Source organism: Exophiala oligosperma (assembly GCF_000835515.1).
Source record: "Exophiala oligosperma strain CBS 72588 unplaced genomic scaffold supercont1.3, whole genome shotgun sequence".
NCBI lineage: Eukaryota > Fungi > Ascomycota > Eurotiomycetes > Chaetothyriales > Herpotrichiellaceae > Exophiala > Exophiala oligosperma.
This window is the reverse complement of record NW_015622820.1, coordinates 2,228,404-2,252,266: the sequence shown is the minus strand read 5'-3', so window position 1 is coordinate 2,252,266 and position 23,863 is coordinate 2,228,404. Positions and strand designations below refer to the sequence as shown.

The 23,863-nt window shown below is 51.5% G+C and overlaps 10 protein-coding genes across 10 annotated transcripts; 7 read left to right on the top strand and 3 right to left on the bottom strand.

Moving 5' to 3' along the window:
* Nucleotides 1–218: 218 nt before the first annotated feature.
* PV06_03589 (uncharacterized protein) lies at nt 219–2,087 on the top strand. Its single transcript, XM_016404397.1, has 2 exons — nt 219–363; nt 417–2,087. Exons 1-2 carry the CDS (start codon nt 342–344, stop codon nt 1,871–1,873), a joined length of 1,479 nt encoding a protein of 492 aa, XP_016265402.1. The 5' UTR covers nt 219–341; the 3' UTR covers nt 1,874–2,087.
* PV06_03588 (uncharacterized protein) lies at nt 1,089–3,019 on the bottom strand. Its single transcript, XM_016404396.1, has one exon. The coding sequence runs from the start codon at nt 2,816–2,818 to the stop codon at nt 2,069–2,071; it is 750 nt and encodes a 249-aa protein (XP_016265401.1). The 5' UTR covers nt 2,819–3,019; the 3' UTR covers nt 1,089–2,068.
* Nucleotides 3,020–3,269: 250 nt separating this feature from the next.
* PV06_03587 (pyrroline-5-carboxylate reductase) lies at nt 3,270–4,518 on the top strand (the record flags this gene model as incomplete). Its single annotated transcript, XM_016404395.1, has 2 exons — nt 3,270–3,342; nt 3,395–4,518. The coding sequence occupies 2 exons, from the start codon at nt 3,270–3,272 to the stop codon at nt 4,333–4,335; spliced, it is 1,014 nt and encodes a 337-aa protein (XP_016265400.1). The 3' UTR covers nt 4,336–4,518.
* A 17-nt stretch (nt 4,519–4,535) lies between these two features.
* Nucleotides 4,536–5,678, bottom strand: PV06_03586 (ribosomal protein L7/L12). The gene is made up of 2 exons (XM_016404394.1): nt 5,314–5,678; nt 4,536–5,208 (listed from the first exon to the last, which is right to left on the bottom strand). The coding sequence occupies exons 1-2, from the start codon at nt 5,587–5,589 to the stop codon at nt 4,879–4,881; spliced, it is 606 nt and encodes a 201-aa protein (XP_016265399.1). The 5' UTR covers nt 5,590–5,678; the 3' UTR covers nt 4,536–4,878.
* A 716-nt stretch (nt 5,679–6,394) lies between these two features.
* Nucleotides 6,395–9,253, top strand: PV06_03585 (uncharacterized protein). The gene is made up of 3 exons (XM_016404393.1): nt 6,395–7,140; nt 7,191–7,737; nt 7,788–9,253. The coding sequence occupies exons 1-3, from the start codon at nt 6,718–6,720 to the stop codon at nt 9,245–9,247; spliced, it is 2,430 nt and encodes an 809-aa protein (XP_016265398.1). The 5' UTR covers nt 6,395–6,717; the 3' UTR covers nt 9,248–9,253.
* A 375-nt stretch (nt 9,254–9,628) lies between these two features.
* Nucleotides 9,629–11,238, top strand: PV06_03584 (uncharacterized protein). The gene is made up of 2 exons (XM_016404392.1): nt 9,629–10,153; nt 10,218–11,238. Exons 1-2 carry the CDS (start codon nt 9,762–9,764, stop codon nt 10,981–10,983), a joined length of 1,158 nt encoding a protein of 385 aa, XP_016265397.1. The 5' UTR covers nt 9,629–9,761; the 3' UTR covers nt 10,984–11,238.
* Nucleotides 11,239–11,876: 638 nt separating this feature from the next.
* On the top strand, nt 11,877–12,552 carry PV06_03583 (uncharacterized protein). Its single transcript, XM_016404391.1, has one exon. It carries the CDS (start codon nt 12,180–12,182, stop codon nt 12,486–12,488), a length of 309 nt encoding a protein of 102 aa, XP_016265396.1. The 5' UTR covers nt 11,877–12,179; the 3' UTR covers nt 12,489–12,552.
* Nucleotides 12,553–12,791: 239 nt separating this feature from the next.
* Nucleotides 12,792–13,535, top strand: PV06_03582 (uncharacterized protein). Its single transcript, XM_016404390.1, has one exon. The coding sequence runs from the start codon at nt 13,161–13,163 to the stop codon at nt 13,500–13,502; it is 342 nt and encodes a 113-aa protein (XP_016265395.1). The 5' UTR covers nt 12,792–13,160; the 3' UTR covers nt 13,503–13,535.
* Nucleotides 13,520–15,008, bottom strand: PV06_03581 (uncharacterized protein). Its single transcript, XM_016404389.1, has 2 exons — nt 14,685–15,008; nt 13,520–14,569 (listed from the first exon to the last, which is right to left on the bottom strand). The coding sequence occupies exons 1-2, from the start codon at nt 14,815–14,817 to the stop codon at nt 13,899–13,901; spliced, it is 804 nt and encodes a 267-aa protein (XP_016265394.1). The 5' UTR covers nt 14,818–15,008; the 3' UTR covers nt 13,520–13,898.
* Nucleotides 15,009–17,523: 2,515 nt separating this feature from the next.
* PV06_03580 (uncharacterized protein) lies at nt 17,524–23,863 on the top strand. The gene has a single exon (XM_016404388.1). It carries the CDS (start codon nt 18,857–18,859, stop codon nt 23,390–23,392), a length of 4,536 nt encoding a protein of 1,511 aa, XP_016265393.1. The 5' UTR covers nt 17,524–18,856; the 3' UTR covers nt 23,393–23,863.

Below are 23,863 nucleotides of genomic sequence, written 5' to 3'. Positions count from 1 at the left end.
TTCGGAAAAGGAATCGTACACCGTAGGATATAATGATAGCCAGCTGAGTGGATATCTAAGATGCTGTGAGGTCTGCATGGCTGTCGCGTTGCTACGAGTAGGTGCAATTTAGCCGAATAAAACGCGTAAAGTACATACATTGGCGCGACCGATCTACAATTGCGCAGGAAAGCCTCAACTAAGACAAGAAATCATATCTTCTTTCTTACAAACTGCCACAGTACCAGTATTGATGGTCATGCGCTGAATTACTCCCGATACCAAATTTCAGATCGACCTTATTTTCATGGCCCAGACTATGTGCCAGCCGTGATTCATATTTTCTTCATCTCATTACTACAATGGCTGCACCGTCTGAAGAGTGTGAGTATCGTTATGGACAATGACACTATGTCAATTCCGCTGACTAGATACAGTCTCGGTCAATGCCAACGAGGCTGTACATGTCGCGATCGTTCAGCCTGGACCCGATGGCCAATTGAGTACTCGTCATGACTTCCACCCTAAGTTCACATATCCCATCGTAGGCGAGGCAGAACAGATCTTCGGATACAAAGGACTGGACGTCGAAATCCAATTCGCAGCGCACGATCTTCGCCCACACATCAAGGTCTCCTACAGTAAGAAATTCAGCACGGTCGGGACTACAAGCGCTCTCGATCTCAACGCGACCTTTGGCAACTTTCTCCCGCCCGTCGCATTTGAATCAGATTTTGAAAAGTTCGTACAGAATGACGAGCAGGCTGCAAAATGGACCCCTCCTGGGACTTGCGTAAAGAAATACTCAAGAGGTGGGCGAAATTTTGAGGTGTGGGCAGGATCTCTGCTCGACCTCCCCATGCGAACACTGGTGGACAATATTCAAATCTTGATAGTCTTCTTTATTGAAGGAGGGCAGTTCATCAATCTCGATGATGTAGACTGGACATTAGACCGCTGGAGGGTGTATCTCACGTACGAAAAGCAGTCCAAGTCTACGACCCCGACAGCATCACCATACTCATTCGTTGGCTATGCAACGACCTATCGCTTTTACAGGTTCCTGAAACCCAAAGACGGCAGTTCAGCATTCACCTTTCCGCCAACGGAGACAATCACTCCAAATCAACTGTCGTCGCGCCTTCGGATATCACAATTCTTAATCACACCTCCCTACCAGAGTGGTGGCCATGGATCGGCTTTGTACCAAGCAATCTATGCAGAGGTTATGGCCGACCCAACGGTATTGGAGATGACGGTGGAAGATCCGAGCGAAGAATTCGACAAACTGCGAGATATGAATGATTTCGATGTGCTCGAACCACAATTTCAAGCTTCAGAGATCAAAATCAACTCCTCCCCATTCGCAGCTCTCGACCGTGGCCGGATAAAGTCAGTTCCTACGGCAAAGCTTCTTCCATTGACTACCTTACAAACAATCCGAGTGAAGAACAAAATTGCTAGCAGACAATTCGCGCGTATGGCCGAAATGTTTTTGTTAGCCCAGATCCCCCATTCTCATCGAGCCGCTGGAGGTGCGTCCTTGACGAGCTTGAAGGTTAAAGGCGCTCGAGCTCAAAATCCGGCCGATCGGAATTATTTCTGGTGGCGTCTCCTGCTAAAGCAACGAATCATGAAGAAGAACAAGGATATTCTCATGCAAGTCCCTCTTGAGGAACGGATCCCCCAGATTGAGGACAGTGCTCGAGGACAGGAGGACGAGTATGAAGGATTGATCCTCTCATACGCACTGCGAAGAGATAAGCAGATGAACCAGAGTAACAATGGCGAGGTAGAAGGCCCGGCAGCACCACGCAAGAGGAAGATGGTCGTGTCTGACGAGGAGGATGAAGATGACGACGTCAGTATGACTTCGAAGAAAGCCAAAGCCTGATCTTTTGCGCTTTCAAACCCCGGGCTCCATTTGCCTTGTCGGCATAGCGCTTGATAGGCGTCGAAGATGACATGACCTTTCTTAACATCGGATTGCATCAGCTGCCAACAGATGAGGGACCCAGATAGTTGGTAGCCAGCCATATCGATACGAAAGGCGAGATGAGGCTTGGATCGACCTCGTGACACACTGTGTTCACCTTCCCAGAGTAGTTGATTTGTAGTACCTCACGAATTGGAGGCGTTCTTCAGCCTCTTCATCGGCAATGACACGCTCATCTTCGCTAAGATTGGTTTCTTCTTCCCACATCCTGTCGAATTCCTCCTGGTCGTCGCCCGAGACCGCCCAGACACTCTCTCGTAGTCTCTTATTTCGCTCCCTGTCCTCTTCGATGCGCTGTTCGATTGCCCGTTTGTCCATCTTTGAAACACTGCCTTTCGCGGTACGTGGCGTCGGTTTGCGGGTGTCGTCCACCTGAACCGGGGTGTCGCCGTCCTCGGGCTTGTCGTCGTCGCCAAGTAATTTTCCCATCTTGTCCTCTTTCTCTTTGAGTCCAGTTTCGATGCCAGCCGTCACTTGAGCGCTGAGCACGCCCTTGTCGCCGAGTCCCATTACCACGCGCCGTACGACCTTAACATTTGCGCCTGATTGGGCCACAGCGTCAACGATGCGCTGGATGTCCCGCCGGATCATGTCTACGTAAGCCTCGTGCCCGCCTTCTTTACTGTTGATGTCGGCGTGGTGCTCGAGGAAGTACATGATGTTCGCCCTGTTGTTCATGTTGTTCCCCCGCTCGAGGTTCTCGATGATGCAGCTGTGCAGATCCTCGTCCATATCGCGGTGCTTGAGAGCATAATGAGCCGTCTTGATGGAAGCCGTCGCCGAGGCAGAGAGATGCGTGAGGAGGTTCGTGAAGCGCATGCGCACTTCGAACGGATCGGCCATATTTGCTTATTTCCTTGACACCGTGCTTGAACGTGTCGTGGGCCGTTCGACGCCGGGGATTACGGCATCGGTGCAGACGGGGAGTGAACACGACCCCCGTGTCGTGTGTAGCTAGGGAGATGAGATCGTGGGAGGACCTCAGGCAGGAACTTTCGCCGACCGGATTAAAAGTGGCCTTGTATCGGATGAAGAATATTGAAGAATGGCACCGCAGCCTGGTCGGAGTCCGGAGATGTCTCTTCTAATTGGCGTGCCTTGCATCGGATATGGCCGTCGTCACGGAGCACAGAAGGACGGTCAGAAAATTATTTACTTCTATCTCTATCCCCGCATCGCTGCACGAACATAAGGATTTCCGAGTAGGACGAGACAAAGAAAGATTGTCACAATCACTGGCAATCATGACCAATAATTCCCAGTTGCCCTGACCTCGAGCCAAGTATATATCAACATGGCGGCAGAGTTACGAGTTCCCGACGGCCTTCCAGGCAAACGAGGCATGACTCTCACAGTGCTAGGCTGTGGTGAGTCCGCCTCTCCTCCGAGCCCTCTTCTCCCATTGACACCCCCCGTAAGGAACCCTCGGCATTGCCATCTTGTCCGGTATATTGTCGTCCTTGACCGAAGCCTCGAATCTCTCTTCCCCGGCCTACCCTGCCTCGGGAATTGCGACTCCTACTACTGAGTTGTCCAACAACAGCGTACCAGACACGTTCATAGCATGTGTACGGCGGCACGAATCGGCCAAACGCGTCCGCCTTGCCGTGCAGGACTACAGACATAGCGTGACGGTTCTACAGAATGAGAACATCAAGGGTGTGCAAGCGGCAGATGTTGTCCTTCTAGGCTGCAAACCGTACATGGTAGGCGACATCCTGAAGGAAGAGGGCATGATAGAAGCGCTGGCTGGAAAGCTACTCATCTCGGTCTGTGGCGGTGTGCCGATTGAACGGATGGGTCGTGCCCTCTACGGCGACGAATACCCAGCCAACGCGCCGGAGAACGCGTGTAAACTGGTGAGGGCCATGCCCAACACCGCTGCCGCCGTGCGCGAGAGCATGACGGTCATTGCGACCACCACGCCCCCCTTGCCCTCTGACCTCTCTGCCGTGGTCGAGTGGATTTTCACCAGGATAGGCCGCGTCGTCCACCTGCCGCCCAGCATGATGGACGTCTCTACCGCTCTCTGCGGCTCTGGTCCGGGGCTCCTGGCGCTCGTGATGGAGAGTTTGGCGGATGGCGCCGTGGCCATGGGACTTCCACGGGCAGAGGCGCACCTAATGGCCGCGCAGGCGATGCGCGGGACGGCCGGCATGGTGCTTGCAGGCGAGCATCCGGCATTGGTAAGGGAAAACGTGAGCACGCCGGGCGGATGCACAATTGGAGGCATTCTGGTCTTGGAGGAGGGACGGGTCAGAGGTACTATCGCGAGGAGTATCAGAGAGGCTACAGGTATTGCGACACAGTTAGGAAAGGGCCTGAGTGGCGTCAACGGCACTAGGTTTGATGGACAATAGAGATAGATCTAGAGTGCCGACTTTTATGACAGGAATCTGCTCAGAAGATGCCAAGTTCTTGCATGGATACTTGAGGCGAAACAACACAACACTGCATGGTTATGCTTTTACGACGTGATAAATGTGATTACATGCCGGCATTTGAGAGAATACGGCGTTGGGAACCTTGGGAGAGGATTAATCTACTATGCATTTATGGAAGACAAGATAGCAACTGATGGCCACATATCGAGAAAGATTGATTTCAATTGTACATCTGAATCTTCAAATATCTCCCACAATCCTGCCTTATAGTTACACCGTGGTAGCCTTTTACTCAGACAGCGCATATATCTTGCGTAGTCAAACAGCCTTCTCGGGGCTGCAAGGCATGATGCAGAATACAGACCTCGGTCTACCCTGTCAAAACTGCCTGAACGTCCAGCTCTACCTTCACCGAACATGCAGCAGCAGGACAGACCGTGGAGGTTGTGGACGACTCTTCCAGTCGGGCTTTCCAACCGCGACCGTATCTTGACCACTGGCTCATCCTCCATGAACTCTTTAATCCATGGTGACCTTGGCACCTAGGGCCTTCATCGTCTCCACGATCTTCTCAGCGTCTTCTTTGGGCACACCCTCCTTCAACACCTTGGGGGCGCTCTCGACGAATTTCTTGCTGTCCACCAAACTGAGGCCAAGCATGCTCTTGACCTCTTTAATGATCTTGGGTTTGGCACCTGCATCAAAGGACTCGAGCTTCAGGGCAAACATTGTCTTTTCAGCTGCGGCAGGAGCAGCTTCCTCCTCCTCAGCTGCAGCTGGAGCAGCGGCACCAGCGCCAGGGGCGGCCGCCGGAGCGGCAAATGCCATGTCGGGGATGTTTAATCGAGTCTAGAAATACATCGATCAGCTTCTGTCCAAGTTCAGATATGTTGCACACCAGTAGCAAGTTTGTGTGCAACAAGCAGGATGCGATCTTGTCCATCGTGCACATACCTTCAAGCTCGAAACCAGGTCAGCGGTCTCCAATAGTGTCAACTGTGATATTTGATCAACGATAGCTGAGATTTTTGGGTTTGTCGGAGCAGCAGCGGCGTCTGTCGATTGCCATCTCCTTGACTGTCTTATTTGAGATACATCATTGCGTCGTGTGTGTTGGACGGCGGAGCTCGAGGCGGAGAGTCGGAGGCATTGAGAGGAAAGACTTCGTTTTTGCGTCCGAGCTGCGAGCTGGCAGCAACGGTACGTTGCGGAGGGAATCTGGGTCGACATTGTCTCGGAAATGGAAAGCACAGGAATATCAAGGAGATTCCTAAGGTGCTAGATCGTGATTAGAGGTGAGTGAACTTCGTGATCGCGCGAGCACTCGGTTCGCACCAAGAGAATAAAATCGTACTTTGAATCCTGGCCTGATTCGGGAATATCTCTTGCTGCCTTAATTTCAGTTCCTGCTTCACCTTGGTTGCCGAAGATACTCCGGCAGCAAGTCCTGGACTCACTCCAGGCCATGCTAGATCTGATCAGGCAGCGGACTCGTTCCCAATCAGAGCAGAAATACTTCTCACACAATCGAGAGCGAGTCCGCTTACTCTTTTACGATAAAGCGAGCCTTGGACTCGCTCCGTGCCTTGCTAAACGCAATCGGGCCGTGGACTCACACCCGAGCCAGCAATACTTCCTCGAGCTCTCTTAGGTAAGCAGATCATTATCAACGCTGTTCACATCCCTACACCAGGAGGACTTTCCTTTAACTCTGTCGACTACTCTGACATGCGCTGTTGCGTATACGACTTTCTTAAGATGTCTTCTACACGCACACGACCTGTTTTGTTAGATACAACAACCATTTGATCATCTCGAACAGGCATTGGCTGGCCATTTCATGACTTCTACCACAAAACTCAACTAGCTTGCCCTGGTCGACGGCACCTTTGGCTCTGCCACCCGAGAGGTGTCTTTGCTCGTCGAAACAACGTATCCATGGTCGGAAATAATGCATTTGACAGGTGGGATCTTGCCAAGAATGCTATATTTTCGTAAGAGCCCGGAATACCATGGTCGGCGATCTGTGCAGCTTCCCATTCAGTCCCCGAGCCACCCTTCAGAGCCCTTTGTGGACCCCAAGTACCACTGGCACTTGATGTCTATTTCGAAGTATGAACCCCGGTATACATAATGTGGCATGACGCTTTGCTGCTGCTGGGGGCTCTGTTATGCTTGGAGGGTCTTTTTACACATTGCTTTCTCTCCGGCAACTTACTTTCCATAGCAAGGCACGGTATTTATGACCAGAAAGCAACCAGCTCATGGTGATTCTACTCTATTCTACGAACGAGACCCAGGATAAGCTGGTCCTTGTCGAGAAGCAACTTGATTCAACTTTCTTCCTACGATTACAGGATGAACAACATACTTCGGTGCATCCAGACCCGCACGAAATCTTTACTCACCGAGACAGCGCCAGAATGCGATATAGGTCAAGTCTCAGACATAGCGGGCAAAGCAAGGCAAATTGTCCAAGAACCCTATTTCGAACATGAACCAAAAGTGTCTGAATGGCTCATGACACTCTCGCCCACGAAGGGAGGCATGTATCAATATCTTCGAAATCTCTTCCCTTGCATCAGGTGGATTCCACGGTATAACTGGCATTGGATGCTCGCAGACTCGATTGCAGGCCTCACAGTAGGGCTCGTGGTGATCCCGCAAGCTATGGCGTACGCTCTCCTGGCGACTTTGAACCCAGACTTTGGCCTGTATACGTCTTTTGCAGGAGCAGCAGTCTACTGGTTGTTTGGAACTTCCAAGGACATCGTCATCGGCGTAAGTCAGCCACTTTCCCTGAACGTTGAGCACTCTGACATCTACACCAGACAACTGCTGTTGGGTCACTGCTGGTCGGCAACGTGATCTCAGACATACAGGGGTCTCACCCTGGTATTTATACTAATGTCGAAATCGCAAAAACGTTGTCCTTCATGTCAGGAGCTATTCTGCTGGCCATCGGGCTACTGCGATTGGGCTGGATAGTTGAGGTTATACCTTACATCCCAATCTCGGCGTTCATCACAGCAGCGAGCATCACGATCATGTCTACGCAATTTCCAGTCATGATGGGCATCCCTGGCATCAACACCCGCCAATCCCCGTACAAGGTAATCATCAGTTCGCTGAGCAACTTAGGTAATACCCAGCTCGATGCCGCAATTGGTCTCTCGTGCCTTGTGCTTTTGGAGTTAATCAAGAGACTGTGCACAAAGTTTGAAGTTCGGCAACCATCTAGAAAGCGACTGTGGGCGACGGTTTCCTCCATGAGGCTTTCGTTCTGCATGCTGCTCTACACTTTCATCAGCTGGCTCGTTCAACGCAACCTGTCTGAGAATGATTCAAAATTCCGAATTGTGGGACATATCGATAAGGGTTCGTAGAACTGTTAAGCCCTCTTTCCAACCACTGACTGAGTTTATCAGGCTTCAAGCACGCTGGCATTCCCAGATTTAATACCGAACTACTCTCCTTGGTCATTCCTAAGTCTCCAGTAATCATGCTTATCCTTGTTATTGAACATATCGCCATTGCAAAGAATTTTGGCAAAAAATTTGGATATCAAGTCATACCCTCCCAAGAGATCATGGCACAAGGCACGGCGAACCTGCTGGGCCCCTTTCTGGGCGGCTATGCATGCACGGGATCATTCGGCGCCTCGGCAGTCCTGGTCAAGGCCGGTGTGAAAACTCCGCTTGCTGGTGTTTTCAGTGCACTGCTTCTCCTGCTGGCACTGTACGCCTTGACGGCCGTTTTCTACTACATCCCCAGGGCAGCTCTAGCTGGCTTGATAATCCATGCTGTGCTGAACCTGGTTGCCAGTCCGAAAACCTGCTACAAATATTGGCGGCTATCCCCGTTCGAGTTCGGGATCTGGATTGTTGGCGTTATTGTTGCCATTTTTACCGGACTGGAGACCTCGATCTATACCACTATTGGACTGTCTCTATTCTTCTTGTTATTGCGAATCGCTCGCACAAAAGGCCAATTCCTAGGTCGTATACCAATCCATCCGGTTGCAGTCGATCTCAATGCGGACTCCGTCAGGCATGACCACAACTCGAGACTGTCCAGTAACAATTTCGCAAGTCGCGATGCGTACATACCCATCGATCGCAAGGACGCCTCGAATCCAGAAGCGGTGGTGCGATCGCCTTACCCTGGAGTTTTTGTATACCGATTTCCAGAAGGATTTAACTACCTCAACCAGACCTTGCACCTCAACAATCTGACCGGTTACATTCTTGCCCATACTCGGCGCACGACAAAACAGGACGACGTCGACGCGCATCAACTGTTATGGTGTGACTCAGCAGCAACCAGGGATATCGATACAAGCCTGCCAGACTTACGAGCCATCGTACTGGACTGTTCATCTGTCAACAATCTAGATATCACCAGCATCCAAGGACTTATTGACGCGAGGAATATGTTGGACAGTTATGCCGCACCATCCTGGGTAGATTGGCACTTTGCCACCCTGTGGAACCGCTGGTCTCGACGTGCGCTTGCAGCTGCAGGCTTTGGATTTCCGACGAAACGAAATCAGATCGCGCTTGGGAACTGGGCCCCGGTGTATACCCTGACTAGTTCTTTTGCTGGTGCAGAGCCTGAAGACGAGCGAGCTCAGGAGGCGAGGAAAGATGAACAAATCAAGACAGAATGTGAAAGTAGGGCTGTGGAAACAGGTATCGGCCCTGAGAATGATATCGTGACGATCATGCAAAGTGACACCCAGTCACTTCGACATGAAAAAAATGGTACAGTTGTAGCGACAGCTGAGCAGCGCCGCGCTGTCTTTGGCCTAGACCGACCACTCTTTCACATCGACCTTGAGCAAGCCATCTCAGCCGCTGTGTGCAATGCCAGACTGAAGGACAGTTGATCGGGGAATACCATCCATTCTCTTCTCAATCATCTAGATTAAACATTCTTATGAATTAGATGAATCGATTAACTGTCGTCAAACGAAAGAAATCTGTTGGTTAGCCCTGCACTATCGCACTGTGGCCATGCCAGCGTGTGACTGGACGTTATTGCACTTGATTCTAGCCGGTGCTATTCTATTGTCATCGTCACTATGGAGTATGGTCGAAAGTATTGATGCCTCGCGGTCGGGACCGAGTCCGCTGCCTGATCGGGTCTAGCATGGCCCGAAGCGAGTCCTGAACTCGATTTGCTTATTGTTCAAAGCCACTCACGTGATCTGCATTATTAGTTCTTCAACTTCATGAATGGGTTTCATCCTCAGCTTGATACATCTGGACAAACAGACCACACTGGCAAGTACACAATTCGATCTGGGTCTTTGAAATCCCTTGTCGGACTTCGTTCATTCCCATATTTGATGGGAAATCAGACCTCCTCTATTTTTTAGTGATCGGAATCTGTACAACAACATGGAAGAAGTCGCGGTTTTCCGATCTACAAAGCGTAGAAAAATCAGCCGGCCTCGTCATCATCAAGAGTCTCCAGCGCGGGATGCCGATCAAGCTTCATCCACCGACCAGCTGGGAGGGCCAGCAGCCGCAGTCGAAAACAGCACCACGGAGGTCTCAGCAGAACCCGATGAAGTCCATGTGTCAAACTTGGTACGCGCAAGGAAGAACTATCGAACTCGCGCCGGTGGTGTACACTTTTCGACTGCAGATGCGTCTTCAGATCACGACCTGAAACAAATTGAGGCAGCAGCTATGGTCCGAAGCGACGGCCAGGTTCCTGAAAAGCGCATAGATATCTCCGACCGGTTTACCAGCGGTACGGGCCAGGTAGTGAACGATGATCATCACATGTAAGGTCCTTTTTGCGAGAACTTTGGTCCTCCCCAGACCCGGCTGGCTAGCTAACCATATAAGGATTGCATACATAGATTCGGAAATGGCTAAACGACGCAATCTTGCTGGTGCTACTGCAGCACCAACCATGAACGACACACCGCAAGCACAATCCCACGAGGATTTCACAAAGCCTAAGCCGGTATCAGCGTCTGACAAGAACCCAGTTGCTACTCCGCAGCAAACGGTATCTCTCAGCGGTCGGCCTGCTGCCCGGCAACTTGCAGAAGTCGATCTTGGGTCTTCTGTCCACGACGGGAATCTCGCACGTACGCAAGCGGCACTGGAAAGGGCCAAACTGGGCCTGCCTCCCGTCGAAGACGAGATCAAGCCGCCAAAGCCGCGCAAGCCACGACTCGGCCGTGACGGCAAACCGTTCAGACCTCGGCCCCGGAAGCGGCGGAACAGCGAGGACCTCGCCCGTGATGCCCTCGTGGAACAGTTGATGCGGGAGAACAAACTCGACATTTACGCCGCGAATGAGTTGGTGAGAGAGCGGGAACGACAGGCCGGAGGAGCGGAGAGCGGAGGCGACGACCACCACTCGGGCGAGAGTGACGCCGATGAACGAATGGCAGAACAGTTCCGGCAGGACTTCATGGACGCAATGGCCGAGAGGAGACAGAGGGCCAGGGCCAAGGCACAATCAAAATCGACTTCCGGTGCTCCAACAGAGTCCAGAGGTCCGAAGCTGGGAGGCAGTAGAAGTGCGAGGGCGAAGATGCACCAGCAGCAACAGCAGCAACAGCAGCAACAGCACCAGTCAGGTGCGCCTGGAAAGAAGTGATTAGCCCAAAAAAGCCTTTGTGCACAGCGATGGAACTTTGACCGAGTACACTGTCATAGGTTTCCAAGGAAAGGGGACATGAAGCAGCAGTGCTGGGATTTGCACTTTTGAATATAGGACATTTGAGTGTTTGAGTGGGTTCGATCCTCGCCTCGTGAGCACTCAATCAATCAACATGACCTCAGAGCCTCGAGGCTGGGAACATCACCACCTAACTAGGCATATTCGATCCTCAATATCAAACAAGATCATGATCCATCGGCAACCCTAGCCCCTTTTCATCAAGTGTTATAGTCGCCCACAGGTGCCGTTGTTCTTATCCACTGTGATTATGTGCTAACTCTTTTCTTCCTGACCCAACTCTTCCTTCACCAACGATGACGACTGAGTTCTGACCGAAGGACTTGGAGTACGGAGCTGAGCTGAGGCAATATCAGGTAAGGTGAGTTGGAATCGAAAAGTCCATCAAGGGTTCTGTGGTTCAAGTTGGCTTGACTTCCTAACTAATTCAGAGCGTCTGTGATGCTTCTGTGAGAAAGAAGGGCAGTGAGTGAATACAGGATCACCACCGCCGCCGGACAATTTTGCTCCAGCCATCTCGTCTCCCTCCCTTCCCACCGCCTTCCGCGGAGGGCATGTCGGCGCGGTACAAGAGTCTCTCGCCGCCCTGCTTTTGGCTGCCTCACCTCGATCGTGCACTGCACTGCCTGCCCTGGGACACGGTATCAACATTTTCACTGCCTGCCTCACCCTTTTACAACCTCACCTCCCTCCACCGCCTTCCCAATGTTCCCATGAGTGCTTGGCGCAACTCTGGGTTCCTACAAATATGTCGCCTCTCCCTCGTTCCTTTCCTTTTCCTTTCTCTTTTTTTCTTTTCCCTGTATCCTGCGTCCATCTCCACGGGTGCGCCCATGGGGTCGCGACTTGGGATGACCCCTCTTCCACCATCATCGGCGGGTGATGAGAAGAGGTCTTAGCATAGTTTTCTTTTGTCACATCAAAAAAAAGTCAAGAGCCCAAAAAGAAGGCCAACCGGAATCACAAAAGCGAATCGGTCCTTGGCCTCGAAGTCATTGACCACTTTTGATTTTTTTCAGCTTAGTTTTCCTTTGTCTCTGGTGTGTGTGTGTGGTGATGACCCTGGGCTGTGTTGATGTTTGTGCACCTTCGTGGTGTGTGGAGGATTCTGGGTCATGGGTGATGTTGGGTGTTGGGTACACCTTCGTGGTGTGTTGGGAGGATTTCTTTTGTCTTTGGTGTGGTGTGTGGTGATGATGGGTGGCATTGGGTTTGGAAGGGAGCAGCAACCTCACAGTCCCTTTTCTTTTTTTCTTTTTCCCGTCGCAAAGACACCAGAATCGGCCATCCCCCAAAAGAAGGGAGTCAGAAAGAATCCAAATGGATCAAACCCGCCCCAAAAAGAAGGGCAGTCAGAAAGAAAGAAACATTCATGGCCGCTTAGCTTAGCATACTTTTTCCTTTGTCATATCACTTTAGCTTAGTGCTCTCTCTCATTTGCAGCTTGCAGCAGGCCATCCCCACAAGAAGGGAGTCAGAAAGAGTCCAATGGGCCAAACCCGCCCCGAAAAGAAGGGCAGCCAGAAAGATTGAACCCATGGCCACTCATGCTGTACTTGATTGAGCTGCGCTTGGTGTTGAGATGTCGTTGGTTGATGTTGTTGTCGATCATGTGTTGATCTGAGATGGTGTTGTGGATTGCAGGTTGGTGTGTCGTGGTGATGTCGACATCTCTCGAGTTGCAGCCGGTCATCCTCAAAAAGAAAGGAGTCAAGAAAGAGTCCAATGGACCAACCCGCCCCGAAAAGAAGGGCAGTCAGAAAGAAAAAAAACCATGGCCACTCGTTCATGCTGTACTCTTTGAGGTGTTGTCGGTGTGTTGTGGTGTTGTTGTTGTTGATCATGTGTTGATCTGATGTTGTTGAGATGTCAAGTTGCAGCAGGCCATCCCCGAAAAGAAGGGAGTCAGAAAGAGTCCAAATGGACCAAACTTGCCCCGAAAAGAAGGGTAGTCAGAAAGAAAGAGATCATGGCCATTCGTTTCATGCTGTACTTGCTGAGGTGTTGTCGATGTGTTGTGGTGTTGGTGTTGGAGCAGGATGATCATGTGTTGATCAGGCTTAGCGTTTGGACTGTGAGGTTGCTGTTGCCCATGGATGGTTTGGACTTGCGATGGAGTGGAGGATTGTGACTTGGTCTTTGGGGAGCCCGTCTGTCTGTCGGTGTGTCTGTGCCTGTGTGACTGTCTGTTTGTCTGTCTGTCTGTGGAGTCTGGGTGGTCTTGGGGCTGGGATTTGGGATGGTTGATGGTTGTGATGCTTGGGACTTGGTGTTGGTGTTGTGGTGTTGTGGTGTTGTGGTGTTGTGGTGTTGTGGTGTTGTGGTGTTGTGGTGTTGGTGTTGGTGTTGGTGTTGATGGGATGGAGGATTCTTGGATGGCTTTGATGCCTTGGTTCATGCCATTAGCTAGTCTTGCCTTACGAGGCTCTTGGTGTTGAGGACAGACAGATGTGGTGGCCCCTGTAGTTTGGTTGCAATGCGCAAAGCATTCTTCTTCCACATCGTTCCCCTTCGTTCTTCTCTGTGCTTCACCTGGTCTCTTGGTCTCCGGGCTTCCCAATCATCGTTCCAGAACTACCAAATCCCGCCCCTGTCCACGGCTCACCGTTTGATCTTTGGCTACGAGGTCAAGAGTCTGGGGCTTTGAGTAGGTAAGGAGCGAACATGTAGAAGAAGAATGATATTGCTCAATGGTTTTGGTACCAGTCACCCCTTAAGTTTACACAATCGCCATGGCCATTTCCCGTCAATCCATGTTTTTGCGACACACCGATTCAGTCTTCCCAAAGTTCCCGCCCTGCCTTCTGAAACAATGAAACCGTAGAAAACAAAAATCACGTCGCACTCGCAAACTTCTTCTTCCTGGCCTCGGCGGCCAAACGATCTGCCTCCGTCGAGAAAACGCCGCCCGGCTTGCTCACACCACCGGGTCTGTCACCATGTCTTCTTTGTGAGTTGTCGCGCCCTCTTCCGCGGAATCGGCCTCCTCGTCCACCACCGACTCTACCACGGCCGCCAAAGCTTCTCCGCAAGCCAGGGTCATCCATCGTGCTATCCTCCTCCGTCCGGACCCGTTTCCTTGAGTCGCGCTTTAACTCGGATGGCAGTGCCTCGTCCAGCTTTCCCATCGCGGTCTGTCCGGTACCGAAACGTTTAGCACGCTCCAGGGCCCTCAATGCTTCCGCGTCTGCTCCTTCTGTGTCCGCTGCACCCGTCTCCCCGTTTGCGACGGCAGCTCCGGTCCCGAATCGTTCGGCGCGTGCTTTGCGCTTCGCCATTTCGGCGTCCACTTCTGACGAGGGGAGGTTCAGGGCAAAAGACGCCGCGGCAGGCTGGGCACTGCCATCATCGTTCGCGGCAGTCGGCTCCACCGTCGCAGGCTCTGCTGCGGCTGTCGGTGCGGGTTCGGCTGGTGCAGGTGCTTCTGAGGTTGATGGTGCGGCAGGCTCTGGGATTTGCGCAGGCGGCGCAGTGGTAGATTCGGCCGGAGGAGCTTTCGCGGCTTCTGTAAATGACTATATGTTAGCGATTGTCTTGAATGCGCATGTCGTGACACGGGAGGCCGGTGCAGGACGAGGGTTTCGAAAGATCCCGTGGGTTTTTGGATTTGTTCAACGCACCATTTTCCGCTGCAGCTTGATCGGCCTCGTTCAGCCTTGCGACGAGCTCTGCTTTCTTTCCAGTGTGAGGCAAGCTTCGAGACTTCAATATCTCTTGTAGCTCTGCAACCGTCTTTTTCGCGTAGTCAACCATGATGGATGGAAATGAAGTTGTCGCGCCTAGAAGGTAGGCAAGTCAGGGTAATTGTGGTTGACGGGCTGTAGGAATACGATCGGAACAAGTGTGCGATGAGTGATTCGATGGCGGCAAATATAATAGAATACAATGTGGTGCTATTGTCGCGAATGTATTGTCATGAATTGTTGATGGGGAGTGTATTGAGCGCGTTCGCAGGGTGACGTGTGAATTTTCCCCTAGCAAATAATCGCTGCTTGCGGCAGCGTTTCTGCTACATCCCCAAAGTACATACGACCAAGTCAGGTCCGCACCTACAATACCTGTAGGTGCTTAGGCCAAGTCACGGGAATCTCTCTGGGTTCGACACTACAGTTCTTGAAGGATGCGATCACAAGTCTCGGGCTTGCATGTCTCACCGTGCATTTCGACCTCAATAGTCACTGGCTCTACGAGTGAGGACCTAGGACCTACTCATGCCAGGTCTTTGCGGCCAAACACGCTGGGGCACACCATGACCTGACTTCATGGCCGTCGGAAACTGCTGTGACGAATGCAAAGGCTGTGAACGAAAATGATGCGCTGTGATCAGTACGAGTACAATACCCATCTCTCCTCAAGCCTCGCCTCGCCTCAACGTCTAAGCCCCTTCCAGCTCACTTGCCATGAGCTCGCAGTGGAAGTCGTGAGAATGCGGTGCGAGTCGCAGCCTGACGGATCTATCCGCGTAGACGTGGAAGCGACGGGCACGATCCAGATTTGACCTGATTCATTCATTATCATGGCTGAGCTGACGGAATGCCCGTTCAGACAGCCCAGTATATACAGGTTTCTTGGTCGTACTCCGTACATTACAGCTCAACAGGGATGTTGCGAGGCTGAGGAAGTAGGCTATTCCGAAAGAGGTATAGACTTTGGGCCTTGTACAGCATTGTGTTTACCTGGCAGTTATTCTGGTGCTCCATCCTCCATACTTCTCCGTACTCCGTTCGCATACACGACTTGATTGAGAATCGCAGAGACAATTAACGATCCGTCTGGAATTAATCCCATCTTTGGACGCTATACCCGCCGTCTCCCCTTTTCATCAAAACCAATCAGATGGGCTCCGAGGATCTCAAACATCAATTGCATGCCTTAGCTTGCATGCGCTAATGTACCTGCTAGGTACGGAGTACCCGGGTTCGGATGAGGTCCCTAACCCTGCCAGCGTCAAAACGGCGCAAAGCACCAGCTCATGCAGACACGGCAATTTCCTGAGCGAGATTTCGACCGTTGTAAATGAATTGTGGTATTTAACACGATCTTCGTGACTCCCGGAGTCCTCGAAGGTGAAACGTGGAACGTGGATCCATATTGTTCCCCCGAAGCATCAACTATTGTATGAGCAGGTCAAGGGCAACAGATCCGATAGTTCGAAAGTCAAGGCCCGTACTTTCCGTTTGCGCTGAGAGATGTCGATGATGTTACCAGCGCACATAGCCACACACTTAGTGACTTTGCAGTATCCAGACGAAAGGCATCACAGGAGAGTTTTATGCACTCTGATCTCGGCGCCTAAAACTATTGCAGCCTTCTCTGTCTCGGTTATAAAGTCGGAACGACACGGACCACAAACTGCTTGTCGTTCGCATTGAGTACTAGCATTTGAATGATTCAGGAGAAGGAAAAGGGCAACTGCAGCAGTTGAACTCGAAGAAGGTGTCTTATTTGAATCTCTACTGTGCAGTCTGCTCGCAATACTGCTCGTTGCTACATCAGGACTCAAAACCTGTCATGTGATATCTGAAGCACGTTGTACCACCCACCACCAGATTCACAACCTGCGTGTGCAGCGGCGTTGATGCGCCTTCTCGGATATTTTTGAGCCAACCATACAGGGAAAACGAGGCGAAAGTCGCACGCCATCAGGATGACCCGCTTATCGAAGTTAGCGTGATTTATCAGACACTCCCTAGTCTCAGGATCAGCCGGACAGACTGCATTTCACCAGCTATAGAATATCATTGGCCGCTAGTGTGAAAAATGCTGGGACGTGACGATGCCATAGAAGGAAGTCGAAGGGAACGTCGGGGTATTCTTCCATGCTGATCGAAGATGCTAGGAAGATAGAGAGAGGACTTGATGGGCAGAGATGTCTTGACATGTATCTGTTCCATGTGTGCCGTCCTCGATGCTGAGTAGAAGGCCAAAATTCTACACAGACAGCCACAAGAGCAAGCTGGTTTGTGGTTGTCCGGAAAGCCCTATTTGGAGACAGACATGTCAGCCCACATCTTGGCCACGAGCCATGTGAAAGTTGTTATCGCGAGGAATTTGAGGCACAGCTAGCCAGAGAGAGATCAATTTCGAAAGACCTAGTGGCCCTCAAGTCATCACGGCAGAGTAGGAAGATGATTGAATGAAGCAAAAGTCTCTCAAAAATCTAGCCCTCTCTGTTGTCCCGTAGGTCCCTCCTCCAGACACTTACGGAGTCATGGCTCGGGCCTTTTCGAGCCTTTGCTTGGGTCCCCACTGCGAGGATTTGTAGGCTGAGCAGCGCCCGTAAGACCTCAGCTTTGGGGGTCGCCACGCCTGGAAAGTCGGCAAAGTTAACATTTGACGGGCGTGGCGTGGGCTTGCGGGCCGCCTAGAAAGATTTACGCCAGCTCCACTAAACGGGCAAGTCCTCGATCCTAAAGTCTCTTCCCACTTCACCGACTGGTTCTCAAGTTTTGTGCCCCTGCGCCCAGCAGGGTTTTCACCCTGCGAATAACGACGCCAGTCTGTCGTTCTTGACATTCATCCCTGTTCTCTGGAACTTCGCCATTACGAAAAGAGTACGAGTGCACCAGTCATTGTGGCTGATTCTGAAGTCGTCGTCTTTCTCATTGCCGATCCACTTCGTCGCCACCAGCTTCTCTGTTCGGTTCTTTTCACCAGTTACACCACAACCCCTGCTCTGGGAGCCTGGCGTCTGTCTCATCTTGCAGGCAAGTTTCCGCCCATGACGCCGCTTGTCGTGCACATGTCACGCGGATTGGAACATGGCCCGTTACACATGACTTCTGGAAAAGTGTCGTTTGACCACTTTTACGCAGGCTCTCAGCGAGTAATGACAGGCGAAGCCTCCGAATCCGTCGAGCTGGCTCAGTGTCCGCAGCCGGTTGGCCATGACTTTGACCCCGTAGTGTTAAGCATGGAATGACAGAAGTCAGACACTGCCCTGGCGTGACATCCCCACGCTGGGTACGGGAGCAGCCTCCGTGGAGCCTCTCTTGATGGGGACTCAACTGACACCAGGAGATGCATCTAGAGTCGATGAGACCGAATGGCAAAGCAAAGATGCCTTCGGTCACCAGGTTATCTTGGCTGCAGGGGGATATTAGGGTTTGTCAGTGGAATGTACGAATGGTGCGCGGGTCATTAGCGCCGCAGCCGTTAGAGCTCGAGACAGAGCCACGGGCTTTGCTGGTGTGCCGCATTGTTATATGACTCGTGCTAAACAAGTCTCTTATTTCGTCCGCCATTATCATGCCTGCAAGATCCGCCGCAACCATATCTTCCCCAGGTACTTGATCACTATCTACCTTCTCTTCCCTCTCTTCCGATACTGTTCATTTGGTCATCTATCAAGCAACATTGCTAAATGATACATTGCCTTTGCTGTATCACGTGGCATATTTGGTGGCTACTATTTTCGCTATCGGACACTCCGGCATAATCACTGTGGCGCATAAAGGGTCGGTTGGGTCTCAACATTCCTATGATTTACCTCCTCTCGACACTGGCCTGAAATATTTGTCTCGGATGTTGGTCACTTGTACGACATATGTGGGAGACGTCTCCTGAGGTTTCAACATCATTACTTCCATCGGCGAAGGGGACCTTGTTGCCCGATCGGATGTCAGCATAAACCAACCATACTACTGCGACATATGTTCTCTCAAGCAAGATCACAGGTTCCCGAATGTTCCCACTCTTGGCTACTTCAGGAGCGGTACCGGAATGATTTCCCAGTCGTGTTCCTTTTTGCTTATACTCAGGGGGATTAGCGAGCAAGAATATCAACCGAAACATGTCACACAGAACACCAATGTATGACACCCGACAGGGCCTACCCAGAACGGCAGATGCTACAGTGCCACGGGGTACTAGGTTGCCAACAATAGGTCAGAATGGACGTCAGTCAAACGCTAGCAGATCAGATACGGCCACGAGCTCTCATTTTCAATCGGACCCTGTCAATGCAGGACTGGCAAAACCCCAGGGATCAAAGCCTCGCTCAAAGCCTACGTCAATCCCTCGATCTGCAACAAAATCCCCGTCTCTGAGACCGACTGCAGCATCCAGAAATGCATCTTCTCCTTCCTTGATGAGCAAGTCGACTTGGGGAACACAACCATCTTCACAAGAAGTCTCTCTCAAGATGGAATCCCACCAAAGACAATCTCGTGGTAACTATGAACGAGCTGCTGTGTGGAATCCAAGATGCACCGAGTCCTCGAGCAGCACCGCTGTATCCTCGTTGGACACCGAGCACGACGCAATCTTCGGAGTGGTCATGCCCAGGAATACTAGTACGAAAAGGCCAACGAACCTGCCACCTCGCTTGATACCCGAACTGCAAGCGCTTGCTGCCTCGCCGTCGAGATATCAGGAACCTCTAAACAGCTCCGCGAGCACAATCAATAGCCCGTCCACCTGGGCCTCGAGTACAAGAAGTCCTTGGAGTGAATCCACTACAACGACAACCCCAATCTCATGGCCTTCAACATCTCCAAGCGTCATACAGCAAGTGTCTATCAAGTCTCCTTCGAAGCGTGTACAAGTTATTCCCCTTCGACAAGCGAAACGTGGAAATATTCCAAACGTACCGGCTGTTCCGGATGCATTTTCAGGAGCAGGAAACAGTCCCGAGCTCAGTTCTAGGGAAAGAAAAGATACATCTATCAGAAAGGGGACACCTCTAAGCACGCCGGCACCCACTCCTCCCCCAAGGACCTCCTCCGCAAAGCAGTCCTTGAGCAGGAGCAGCAGCAGCAGAAGTCGGAAGCACCAAGTGCCCACTCCGGTGCCGCCAGAACCAAGCTATAGGGATATTGACCATGTTGTCGATGCTTCCCAGCGAATGTCGTTGACACAAGCACATAGTGATCTCCAACGATCACTGGCGCCGCAATTGGACGAGTTTGCTCATCCAAATATAGTATCAGTTGGGACAGGTTTTCAATCAATACACCGACCAAGCAGGAGCCAGGAGGGTTTACCCCATGGGACTTGTATTACTACTACATCCGCCAAAGATGCGGTAGTAAGCCCTTATGAACACCGACCTATCACACCAAGTAGGACAGCTGCGACCACCTACGAGTCTCCTAACCGGCCTGGAAAATTCTCTCGCTTGGGTATATTTGGTCGTCGAGGAAAATCACCAGCACCAGAAGTCGAGAAACCTTCTAGAAGTCCACGAAAGCTGCAACGGAAAGGACCGATTGCAGGTACTGGCCACGAAGGCTACGGGAGACATGGAAGACGGGGTCGAAAGGTGTCACAGGAAGGCGCTTCAGCCGACAATAGCGAGAGTGAAAGATCCGTAAGCAGTACGCGGCGAGTGCCTTTGTTCATATCAAAGTCCAGCGGTAGCCGGAGCAGCAGTCGTAACCATCGAAACAGTCAGTCCGACTTGGACGACTTTGCTTCCACACGGATGAACCCCGTCCCCATCATAGGAGGGTCAGGCAACAGCCTACGGAATGGCTCCGGCAGTCGGATTGACGTGTCTGATCCAACGACAGAGCATGCGATAACAGAATTTGACGAATCAAACTTGCGACGACATCCTTCAGATAATGAGTCCTTCTTCGTCAATACTTCTGGCGATGCGGTACGCCCAACACTTGCTGTACGACGGTCTCAACGGTTCCGAACGGACTCGGAAACTTTCAACATACCAGCACCAATAAGAACAGATCAGACAGCAGTTCCCTTATATGTGACGAGCCAAGATACGGCCCAGGCCTCATTTTCAATGTCCACGTCGACGCCAAGTTCGACGGCTGAGTTCAATCGTGGCGATCCCACGACCACTAAGACTAAGGACAAAAGACCGCGCAAGTTGAGATGGAACATCTTCCGAAAGAAAGACGCAGATGATGATTCACAAAAGATAACCATGCCACGTGCTACTGTCCCTGAAGAGATGTCCGTTGCAGTCTCAACCATACCGATCTCTCGACCAATGCCATACTATGCCATGATGGATTCAGAAAGTGAGATGAACACCAGTGAACATCCCGGGGATTCCCTGGCCCTGGGAGTCGACTCTCCGTCCGTGAGTTCTCTAATGTATCAATATGAGATGGAGAATGCACAGGAATCAGATATTCAGACACAGTATATCGGAGATACCTATTTGCCACCAGCCCCGATCTCGCCGCCCCGTCTCCTACCATCTCATCTGCCCGCAACACCTGGCCAGCGGCCCAATGAAAAGACACTCTTAGAACCCGAGCAGTCCCAGAGGCGTCCGCCTAGATTGCCTCGGGTGGGAAGAATCCCTCAAGTGGTGCCTAGGGACGAGCGAGAGCACAAACCTAGCAGATCGTCATTTTCTCAGCCCTTCGCAAGAACATCAGAATCTGAGATTGTCGGCGGACAAGGGCCAGTTGCTGAGCAGACACAGGGATCGTTTTCTCAATTTGGATTGGACGTGCTTCCGAGGACTACGTTCAACCCGATGAAGAGCGCAACATATACGGCACATCCCCCCTCAGCAACAGAATTTCTGCAATTCCCTTCCCGAAAATTGTCCAATGACTCTGCCTCAAGCAGTTCTGAAGGTGCTTTAAGCATACCTGGGTATCCGTTGATTCCCGGCTCGCCTGAGAGTGGCTTCGCTCCTCCACATACTCAAATTGTACCCCAAAGTCCTACAATCGACGAAGTTTGGAACGAATATGATGATTTTATAGATCAAGTCATGTCTCCATCCAGCAAAAGAGGCAACGTGAGGAGGCTTGCTCATGACAAGAGGACGAAGTCGGAGGATGTCGCGAGTCCGTCGGCAAAAACTTCTGGTACACAATCTCGACAATTGAGAACCAAGCAATCTGGCGGAAACATTCCAAATCCTGGGGTTCCATTCGCAGAGAGGCCACAAATCAAGGAAACTGCTACAGCGCCGTCCTTATCCGCAACCATGAGAGCGCCTCTCTCACTGTCACCACCAGACCGTGGGGACGATGTGAGACTGCGCAGATCGAGGATTGTGTCAGCACTTCATTCGTCAATGGATCCGGCATCTCCATTTTCCATCCGCGAGTTCCTGAAGGAATACGAACAAGTCCAGAGAAATAGTGCGAGGCTCTCCGATGAAACTGTCCGCCCGGCAACAAGTCATTCACTAGAGCTATTACTTGCGACGAAGGCAACTGCAGCAACAGAGACCGGCCCAAGTCACCAGGAAAATGTTGCTTTGCTGGACGTGGTTGCACGGAATAAAGACCCAGTCGGACAGTCAGAACTTCACTATGCCTCGCTCATGGTTGCAAAGTGGCTATCATTTGGCCGAGTGCTATTCTCTCCAGCACATGATGAGATCCATACTATCCCGGAACGACACATACTTGTCATTGACGGCCTAGGCAACGAGGATTGGTCATTTTATTGTGCGGTTACTTACGAAGAGCAACGGGCGTTTGTACACGATTTAAAGGAGAGGGGCAGCAAGAGAGCCGCAAAGGATCGAAGGACATCACAAGATGCTCCAGAAAACCACCAACGAGTAGAGATTGCCAGCTTCCACAACCGATTCCCCTTCCCTTCAGCATATTTCTGTGCCGTGGTGGTGCGATTTCCACCTGCGATGCCAGAGGCTAAAATGAAGAACATCATTTCTGAGTGCAGGCGAGTGTTACTTCCGGGTGGCTACATGGAGCTCATGCTCCTCGACCTCGACATTGTGAACATGGGTGTCCAAACTCGCAGAGCTGTGCGCGAACTGAAATTCAGGATGACGACGGCGGACCACCAGATCAGCCTGAAACCAATCATTGACAACGTTCAGAGTCTGCTCGGAGCGCGTGGATTCTCAAACATCAGTCGTTGTGTAGTGGGAGTTCCCGTAGCTGGCCATCCCTCCAAACCAACCGATTCGCCATCCTCATCGCGCTCCAGTGGTGGTTCAGAAGGATCCGGTGGACATGGATCCCCGGACATGCGACAAGCAACAGCATCCCCTCGCATGGCTTTTGGCAAAGGGAGGAAGGGCACCAACTTGTCGTTGAATGATCTCATCACTGACCATTCAGACCATGCAGATGCTAAGATTGGCAGAATCGTTTCTAGGACTGCTAGAACGTGGTGGCAACACTGTTTTGAAGCCAGTGTAATCTCTGACGGCAACCTTTCGAAAAGCATCTTTGCCGACAAGAGTGTGCTGGGCGAATGCAAGGGCCGAGGATCGAGCTTCAAGATGTTAATAGCATATGCACAGCGCCCTGTCTTCGAGGGCAGACGACGAACCATGAGCGAATCTGCGCTCTCGACCATGGCTACGGCTGGAACTCATCGGCAGGGCCATGCGGGAGCGAGTGGATCGCGTACGGCGTGATGAAACTGCCACAAGGCCTTAGCCAAGTGACAGCGATATGATGATGCTAATGATGATGCTGACGAATATGAGAGGCCCCGGAGGCCTCGGACGAAACGACCTGCACGAACAGGTACGCAACATGACCTTTGAAGAAAAGCGAGTTGAAATTTGGTTCGAAAGATACCCTCACATGAATCATGCCATGTTTGACGATGAAGCGACCGTTTGGTATTTTGCCAGGATTAAAAGCTTGACTATATGTGGTGGCTTAAAGACCTTTACTCGATACAGCCCAGATAAGAGTCTCAGAAAGCGCAAGCTTACAATAAGTATGTGGTTGTGTATCTCTGGAACGGCGGCTGCTGGCAGCTGGCTCGATGGATGCACTGATAGTTGTAGATGTAAAACAATCTTGATCAAAGGCTAGGAAGGACTGGCCTTCGACGTCCGCCGTATTTCGTTTCAAGACTATTCATAGACCGTATGAAC